This window comes from Glandiceps talaboti, chromosome 10 (assembly GCF_964340395.1).
Source record: "Glandiceps talaboti chromosome 10, keGlaTala1.1, whole genome shotgun sequence".
NCBI classification, from domain to species: domain Eukaryota; kingdom Metazoa; phylum Hemichordata; class Enteropneusta; family Spengelidae; genus Glandiceps; species Glandiceps talaboti.
This window is the reverse complement of record NC_135558.1, coordinates 15,024,062-15,034,432: the sequence shown is the minus strand read 5'-3', so window position 1 is coordinate 15,034,432 and position 10,371 is coordinate 15,024,062. Positions and strand designations below refer to the sequence as shown.

Here is a 10,371-nt window from a genome sequence, read left to right as displayed (position 1 = left end):
TGTCAAGTCTCAAGTGGCATCACACATGGACGACTTAATACAATAACCTTTATATTTATTTACTATTTATTTATTTTTCATTTATTTTTTTATTCATTTATTCATTTACTTTGACTGAGAACTGCTTTAATTCCTCATTGAGTCCTCGTTCTTGTTGCACACTCACTGTCAAAATCTTCAACATGTTAAAGGTGGCCAGTTATGGAAGAAAGAAGTTAGTATATATATATCGCCGAAGGAAATCTGAAGTAAATAAACATATTTTGTATAGCTAAAATGATGTAGGTTTGATGTTTCACTCATGGGACGTTACATTTTGACACAGAGATAGGCATTACTACACGAAAGGTCCAGTTTACCCACATTTACCCTACCTGTGACCCAGCTAACCACCATCTCTGTCCAGGGGTAGTACGAGAGGCAGTACCACTTTTGACTGTCTACAACCCCCCAGGGGAGAGACCACCAGGGGTAAATTTAATTAAAAGGCGGAACTTCGTCCCATACTCACTACATTTGCACATCCTCTGCTCAAGATTTACCACGATGGAAAGACTTGGTCAAATATGACTTTTCGTATAGTGACGTCATATTTCAATTCTAGGTTAACAATAACAGAAACAAAATATACACAGCAGGGATCCTTGCCCAATCACATTGAACCATGCTAAGCATTGTTGTTCTTTCACACTGAAGTAAAAACAAACTTTTAATGAAAACATTACACATGGACTTGATGATTTTAATGGCTGCAGTTGTTTATTTTTTAACTGATAATCAACATTTCAACTTTACTACTTCTAATTCTACATTCCCACAGTGTAAAGCACCTGTGTAGTTGTTTATTTTGCAATAATGTCATGTCACATGAGTGAAACACCAAACCTACATCATTTTAGTTGTAACCAGATTGTATACCACCATGAGGAGTTTTGACAGCATAGACATTTGATATAATATCATAACTAGGCAAAGCCCATAAGCTCGCGCAGGGTAGATTCATTAGGCTCATGCTCACGATGATATTGTAGATGGCGCCATCCGCGTGGAGAATGCATCCTTGGGTAAAACCACGAAAAAACATCGCATAGAATCCCATAGCATAGCATATAGGACGCGCATGCGTACTAGTCATTGAGCCACCACGCCCGCTATTATCTGTGTGATTGAATGCAAAAGTACACTGACATGGTTTTAATCAAAATGTGGGGCGACTCAGTGGACTTTGACATTGGTGGGGGTCATAATATAATGTCTTGTAGTCATGTGATGCGGGTAAACACTCTGATAATGGCAAAGCAAGCAGATGTGCCAGTGGTCGACTTCTCGGCCTACAGTGTTGACCGAAATTCACCAGATAGTGAACTTTTTCCGAAGCTGATTGATGACATACACGATGCATTTACTACCATTGGGTTTGTATACTTGAAAAATCATGGAATCGATGAAAGAATGGTAAGCACTGTAAACTAGGATAAGACTTGCTACGAATATATCATCAACATTGCACTGTTTTCTGCTTGCATTGTTTGTCCCCCCCCCCCATGTATCATACTTTCTTAGTTCCTGCAGCTATTCTGCTGTGTGCAAATATCTGTGTTTTTAGATGTACTTCCCCACAAAAATAAGATATAATCTTCAGCTCTCTATCGCTTATCAAGGACAGTCATCATGGATTCACTGCAGGTGCGAGTATTTTTTGTTTGTGTGGAAGTAGATATACACAGAATAGTTCTCTCAGACTGCCAACGAATGTCACTGCAGTCAAAACAATATGTTCTTATATGTGAACTTACCCCGTTGGCCCCTTACGGGTGGAGGTCAGGCAAACACAGCAAAGGCCATCCAAAACCCGTCTGTCCAAAATAGAACTACCTGCCAGTGTATATGCACAAACAGATGTGCATACACAACATTTTATTCAAATTCAAAAGCTTCATTCCCTAAAATGAATATGGTTAGTAAACAATCCGTTTGAACAACTATCATTTTCTACTCTATTTAGGTATATGTTTTATAAAAATACAGTTAATTAGATTCAGAAAACAGCTTAAAGATAACACTCATATCTAATATAGCAACTGATAATACCTATACAATAATTCATCACTTAAATGCGATACTCGTGACATCTACCTAAAGTTAAAGTCATAGAGCAACATCACCCGACTTCTCATGTGGTCTCATTAATCAATTAAACCCCAGCAGGCGTACGTTGTCTGGAAATAATTTATTGTTTTAATAAGACGTTTGCAACATTTTTCAAACGCGCGATGTGTTCCGTAGGGCAGTTACAAGCTGAGACGATGGGCCTACCAGGAATATTATATTAACCTTGTGTATCTTGGGTACTAAATAAAACACGGCTGTCCTTGGTCGACGGACTACAAGGTTGCGTGCTTATGTTGGTAATTCGCCAGCGGATATAAAAGCGTTAACCGTATCCATAATTTCGCGTTGCACGTCTTCTGTAGTATCACCTTCCAATTCCTGGTAAAAATTCGTGTTTTAATGGAACTTATAAATCAGTCCGTATAAATAGATGTAAAATCCGACGTTTCGAATAAATAGCTGGTTTTCTTCTGTCTGTCTGTCTGTCGGTCTGTGTGTGTATGTGTGTGTGTGTACATGATATCTCATAAACTACTGCATCAATTGCATGTATAATGAAACTTGCTATACATCTCCCTTGTGGTAATGACCTTGTATGCTAATGAGTTATTTGTATAAGTAATTAATTTTAGTAATTAGGCGATATCATAATAATGTAAGAATCAAAATTCTTATAATTCAACACATTCATTTATGATAATATAAAGAACCTGTAAATTAACGTAGACGTGGTATAATTATTTTGCAGATAGAAAATGCTTTCACGATTTCAAGAAAGATTTTTCAGTTACCGTCAGAAGTTAAGATTAAGTATGCCAGACCACGTGACAACACCATTAACCATGGGTATGCTGGGATTGAAGGCGAAACGTAAGTAGAAAAATTGAACGTGGCTAAATAGGAGAGGCTCTTGCAATGGAGTCTGTTCATGTACACATCCATATCTGGGACATGAAATATCCAATTTCTTTCAAACCTAACACGAAGGTAGCATTATATGGGACACATTCATACCCTTTCCCAAAGTTGACCGCGAAGTGGCCATATTTGTGGTTAGAAATCAGAATTTACTGCAAACTAAAAAAAAACTGACACACATAGAGACAGCATTCAAGTGTGTACCTTCCCCATCAGTATCATTCTTCCTTCTCCATGACCTTTTACTTTGACCTTGAAAGAGTCGCCGAACTTTGAAAAAGTCAACTTTTTGTATATTACAAACACTTTGCAGTATTTAACTGTGGCTAAATTTCTCTTTGGTTTTCTTTATAAGTGATGTGGAACAGGGTAAATAAACACGTTCATTACTTTTGATGTTTTACATATAACAAGTTTCCTGAATATTGGCCATACTTGATTAAAATCGACCATTTCTGTATTCTTATTTTTCTTTTCAGAGAAGGTTACACACAATAAGACATGAATTTAAATATGTATGTATGTATGTATGTATGTATGTATGTATGTGTGTGTGTATATATGTATGTATGTATGTATGTATGTATGTGTGTGTGTGTGTGTGTGTATGTATGTATGTATGTATGTATGTATGTATGTATGTATGTAACCATGAAAGAATGAAATAAAATGTTGATTGACAGACACTGGACAGGTCGTCAGTAATATATACTACATAACGCGACACAATATCAGGTGATGCAAAACTACACGACACGGTGACAATAGTTAAATTTAAAGCATATATACGTACAGTTTGATGTAATCCCAAATTATTTACACATAGTGATGTTTCAACTGATGGAAGAGCAACAGATGTATTGTGTGACTGGACGTGTGATTTTGATTATTTGCGTATCCGTAGGTTTAAGTACAAACCTTTTCCTCTTTATTTTTAATACTTTTTTAAAATGTCATTTAGAGATTTCTTTTATTCAATTTAGTGAGTTACACAGGCGGACTTGATATATGTTGTTTCACATTACTTTCCATGAAGAAAGGAATAGCAACATTCTAAATTTCTGAATGATTCATTACATTCACAATACTGACCCTTTTTCATCCATATATCATCGTTAGAAAACGTTTTTCATTATATTGCACAACTCTTTACCTGTTGATTAACTCGTTTTACCTGGCAAATAAGAAAGCTTACCAGTTTTACTACTTTTGAAATAAGTTCTCGTTTGAACTAGATTCATATGTGTAGATTTAAGGGCCTTTAAATTGAGTATACATGATTTAATTTTTAGCACTTTTACATTTTTATTGACTGAATATTTCGTTTTCAGATTAAATCCATCTGAAAGACCAGGAGATTACAAGGAAACCTTTGACTGTCAGCGATTTCGTGATCACGTAGGTATTATACATTGATCAACGAATGCAGACAAATTTAAATGTGTTCAAGGTGGCTATGGACTAGTTTTTAAACGCTTTTACCACTCGGGATTAATTACTACCAAAATTAAGAGTGAATAGGGTTTCAATTAGGGAGTACAAAAATACTTATGTGTTTCCAACAAAACGATAAAACCATAATTTAAGCCACAGCCCCAAAACATTTCTTTAAACATTTAAAAGAAAAAAGATAAGAAATTCATTTTCTTCTTGACCTTCATGCCCGTCAGTTTTCTTTCCCCAATTCACATATTTCATTAAACTATGATATTTCGTTTGTTTTTAGGTTTAAGTAGTATTTTTGGAAACTAAAGAAAATATAAAGGTAAAGATAAATAAAATAAAAAACAAAATAAATCCGTCACGCATAGGAGATGAGCTTCACAAGATAACAATAGGTCATGCATAAGTATAAGCGTCATTGAAATATAACAAAGAATACTAAACTTGAATTTCAATGCCATCTTCGGTGTACATATTGTCTTGACCCCGTGTGAGCCATTGATATAAAAGATAGTCTTTTCTCTAACTAGGTGTTTGGCGACATGTATAAACAGCGTCATGTCTGAACCCACACACAGTAATTACAAATTCATGACACTATTTTCTGAGGCCAAGTTATCGAAAACACACAATTATTTTGTTTTCACATTAGGCGGGATCATGTTTATCGCATCTTAGGCAACGCTTTATGTTATTACACAAAACAAAATGCAGACACCGATACTCACATTTAGACAAAACAAGGGTCTTTGTTACATTTAGTTCCAAGGTACCTTCACCGACTCTGTTTGATACAACCACGCAGAAAACCACATATAAAACTGCACTACACTTAGACAGGAAGTTCTTTTGAATAGTTTCTTGCAACATTTTGTCTAAATAAAATGAACTAATAACGTGCCACCATGAAATCATACAATCGAAATGTCAAAACATTGACGCCTGCATGTCTGTGTCTAGTTGCAGTATGTTGAAATGATTTCTTTCTTTCAAGACAAAATATGGCAAGAAATTGCCATCTTGCTATCCGAGGGTAAAATATTGGTTTTTGCTTGTTTGTATCAAATAGGACAGGTGGACGGTACCTTGAAACAGTAATTGCCTCATTGTAATGGACAGTGTTTTTTTTTGTTAAATAGACACCAGACGAAGTACCAGAATTTAAACAGGCTATGTGGGATTTATTTGACAAGTGTACAGTGCTGTGTAACAGAATGTTGGAGATAATAGCGAGAGGATTGAAATTGGAGGTATGTATCAGAAAATTGCAAATGGATTAAGAATTTCGATTTCTTAAAAAAACCCGAAATATATAATAATACAATGATCATGTACATAGTGAGGAAATAAAGTTAGATGGGCGTATTCAGTAATTACAAATACAACACAAAGAAATATTTGTTACTGTCAACGCTCTTAAATGTAACTGAATGAAATTTTGTATTTGCTGTGTATGTATAGTCACCTAATGATTAAACCTATTTACAATGAAAATCATGAAACATGAATCAAAGCGTTGCCTGGTTTGACAAAATCTTATTAACATTGATTAAGAATCGTTTAATCGTCATACATCTTAACCAACAACACCCACAGTCCCTACCATTATCAGTTAGATGTACAAGGATGGTGAAGGTAAAGCTAAAGTTAGTACATTCATTGGAAATGTTAATTACTAGATATTTTGTCGAACCGTACAATAAGATTTAGCAACGTGGCTGAAATATTTATCTTAAAATTTAGTAATGTTGGCAATATTTGTGTCGAGTCAGAAAACGTTTTGTTTCAGGTTTCGCGATTTTCGATGTAAAATCACACAAAATTACAGTTTATTGACAAAAAATGTATTAATTGTATTCAAGACTGTTTACAATGATTCAAGACTGTTTATATACGGGCATCAAGTCAGTGTACACAGTCCCAACAATGACGAATAAGAAGTTAGAGCTCATTAGAAGGATTGAACTTTATCCAGTAAATGTTTTGTGTATTTTTCAGCAAAACAATTACCGGTGATTCAAAAATAATGTGGAAAGTTAAGGTTACTTGAGTGTGTGTCGGTTGGGGGGGGGGGAGTATCATTTGTAGCACAACTAAACAGTACTGCATTAGGCATTGTAAAATATGTGCGTGTGTGTGGCACCCCACTTTTGTATTAAAAGGGAAGATAGGTGGTCATAATTTGTCCTCAATTGTTTTTTGTATTCATTTTAGGACCCTTTGTTGTTTGTGAAAGCAAATAAAGGGGCTGGTACGGCTGAAAATAACACAACTATGAGGACATTGTATTATCCACCGATTCCTGACAATGTACAACTTAAACCAAACCAAATACGATGTGGTGAACATTCTGATTATGGACCTATTACAATCCTCTTCCAAGACAATCATGGAGGACTTGAAGTAAGTGGGTTTTTCATGAATAATTACTGTGAGTGTAAGTATTGCAATTGTGCTTTTACTGTTATGATCACAACAACCAACTTTCAGTTTGTTGTTCTATAGAGTGACACGTTACCTTTTCGTCAACACCAACACATATTTCAAAGACCAACCCAATGGTAAGCTGTTTAAGAGATAGCAGCTAATGTAATGGGTGTACAAGTGCCCCAATGTCTGCATTTCACATTCTTCAATACTTCCTTTTGTTTTTATTTTACTCTCCTTTAGATCAAGACAAAAGATGGCATGTTCATTCCAGCTACTCCCATAGAAGGTACAGTCGTTGTAAATATTGGAGATACAATGCAGAGGTGGACGACAGATAAACTGATTTCAACTGTAAGAACGTTAACCATGTTTATTGTTGACAAATGTTTTGGTCATTCGATGATAGAGGAGTAGCAGTGTACCGTTTAGTTTTTGTTAGCCTCCAACAGGTGAGGCTCAAAGGTTTAGCCCAATTTGATGATTGATTAATTGATTGATTTGTTGGTTGATTGGTTGGTTGGTTGGTTGGTTGGTTGATTGGTTGATTGATTGATTGATTGATTGATTGATTGATTGATTGATTGATTGATTGACAATGATTGTTTCAGTCTGTATGTCCATGCGCGTGGTTGCACACACATGTATTCATAGTGCATCCATCTGTCTCTAATCACATGAAAACCATTTTCATTTACCAACCAATACCATGCTTGGCATATGAAAGTCGTAGGACTTTTCCATTAAGGCTGGTGATATTTATCGGAATAAAGACACTTTAGTACAGCAGAATGGGTTCTATGTCTTCAGAGAAATATTTTTACAATAAAGGTTCACAATTCAGCTCTATATTGATTTTGGCAAGTTGTCATATACTTGAAATAGCTTTCATAGTACTTTTACATGTATTTGGGCTCATTTCTGTTTACAGGTTCATCGTGTTGTCATACCTGACATCGCAGCATCCAAAACGTCATATCGACAATCAATGGCCTACTTCAGTAACCTTGATTCAGCCACTGTAGTACGATGTATCGATGGAAGTGACAAATATCCTCCTGTAACTGGAGGTGATTACTTGCATCAGAGATTTGAAGCGACCTTTTTATGATTGTGCATTATTAATTCCACCAGTCTTCATCACGAACCGGAAACTGACTATTAATCTAGTACATGTAACCAGATGATGTTCTATCGCCTAATATCTGCAATGGCAACTACAAAACTAAAGTGATCACAATTTTGCCTGTGGTAGTGTGAAGACTCATGACCTGACCTGTTGAGCTTTTCACGTTTCTTTGCAGAGTTTGATTCATAACTTTTACGATCTTGGTAATCAGTTTGTTATGCCCTAAACCCTAATTGGATAATAAACTATTGGTTCCCGGTGGCTTTGGGATGATCTCCACTACTTTTGAGAATGTTATTTAGAGTGGTTTAGTTTTATACTTGTATAGGTCATTAATTCATCAAACCTTACCGGCGAGTTGATATTTATCTACGATTAGAATCAATTGATTTATTTAGTTGTTTGGAATATTATAGACTTTGCATACTTATAAAATATTGCCTAATTATTGGAACATCTGTAATTCTGGAAAATAATGAACTATTAAGATTATAAGCTACATGAACAAGCTCTAACAGACAGATGGGACAGACAAACAGACAGACGGAATTTTTATCCCCAATATATAACCTTCCTTACGGAAGATAAAACCTGCTCTGCCATTGTTTAAATTATGTGTAAGATAGTGTTAAAAACTCCTTGGCCTCATGATGATATACAATCTGATTAAAATCTGATGTGGTGGAAGTTGCCAGATGTCTTTATTTACCTCTATTTCCATCATTTTGTGTCGTTTCAGATTGGATGGTAAAGTCCAGTTTGCTGGTGGAGTAAGTTAGGATTTGAATTGATTCTGACAGTCCAAGTCCCTCTAGAAGAAATGAATCAGAATCAGAATCGAGTCTCGACTTTCTCCATCTGTAAGCAGGAATATTACCACCATGGGGAGAGAGAGAGAGAGAGAGAGAGAGAGAGAGAGAGAGAGAGAGAGAGAGAGAGAGAGAGAGAGAGAGAGAGAGAGAGAGAGAGAGAGAGAGAGAGAGAGAGAGAGAGAGAGAGAGAGAGAGAGAGAGAGAGAGAGAGAGAGAGAGCCTTGTCTTGTTGTTAGGCATATTTGCATACATTTCCGGGAATCATTATTCACTTGCCTACCCTTCCCAGTTTTCATCTTTGCAACATAAACCATCATTTGGATGTTGCTTTGGGCATGGTCTTGTTGCTAGGCATATTAACATATATATTTTGATTCTGTGTTCACGTACCTACCTGTCACTATGTTGTTATCCTTGTAATATGCATTATCACTTCACTGCTGCTGCTAATGGCATGGCCTTGATTGCTTGGACCAGTTGTGTCAAATTATTTTGAACAAAAACTCCAGAAACTGATGGGATGATAATATTGTGACTACATCTTCATGTACACATCCCTATAAGCATCCAAATTAAATTTCATCCAAATCTCGTCAGTACTTTTGAATTACAGATTTTGACAAAAATGACATATTTTAACCCTAATTTGCATATCACGTCATGTTCATTTCTTTAACTAAACACCCCTAAGAACCCTCCCACCAAATTTCAGCCAAATCTGCTCAGTAGTATTAGAACGACAGATTTTTACCAAAAAGACACATTTTTAGCCCTAATTTGCATATCACTGATGAGATCATCATATCAAGAATACATTTTAATCTAAACACCCATTAAAACGTTCCCACAGCATCTCGACCACATCTGCTCTGTAATTTGGGAATTATAGACTTTTGACCAAAAAACTCACTAATGTGCACATCATTGATAGGATCATAGTGTCATGAACAATTCTTAAACTAAGACCCACAAGAACATTCCCACAAAAGTTCAGTCAAATCTTCCCTGCAAGTTTTGGAGGTTACATTTTCTTTTACCCAAAATGCACATCTCTGATGCAATCATTTTCATTTGAACAATTCCCATCTATATGCCCTAAGTGATGTCCCACCAAAAACTTAAGCAATCGGTCTGGTGGTTTTTGACTTTTAAGTCATTTACATAGACACAGACACACACATACACACACACACACATTTCACAATGCCTACAGCACTACTTAACCTCAGTTCAGTTGTGCTAAAAAATACATCCCCCAGTCTATTTTATGGGTTACACTTGTTTGGGGCAACACAACTTATCTGTAGGTCAGAACAACACCACTAGGGTGGTTTCCAAGAAAGAACACCCATAACTACACCTGATTTTATTATTTTATTTCATATGAAACTAATCATCTTGGATACAGAATTCAACATATGGCACCTGCATCAGAGATACAGAATTCAACATATGGCGACGTATCATATACAAATTCCATATCACAAATCAGACTATAGAATTTTAATTATAACGTTAAATCTTTATAAC

At 35.7% G+C, this 10,371-nt stretch overlaps 1 protein-coding gene across 1 annotated transcript; it reads left to right on the top strand.

Annotated features, from left to right (window-relative positions):
- Window positions 1-1,290: 1,290 nt before the first annotated feature.
- On the top strand, window positions 1,291-8,011 carry LOC144440641 (uncharacterized). Its single transcript, XM_078130027.1, has 7 exons — window positions 1,291-1,455; window positions 2,861-2,982; window positions 4,362-4,441; window positions 5,617-5,723; window positions 6,688-6,876; window positions 7,144-7,254; window positions 7,832-8,011. The coding sequence occupies exons 1-7, from the start codon at window positions 1,291-1,293 to the stop codon at window positions 8,009-8,011; spliced, it is 954 nt and encodes a 317-aa protein (XP_077986153.1).
- The last annotated feature ends 2,360 nt before the right edge of the window (window positions 8,012-10,371 follow it).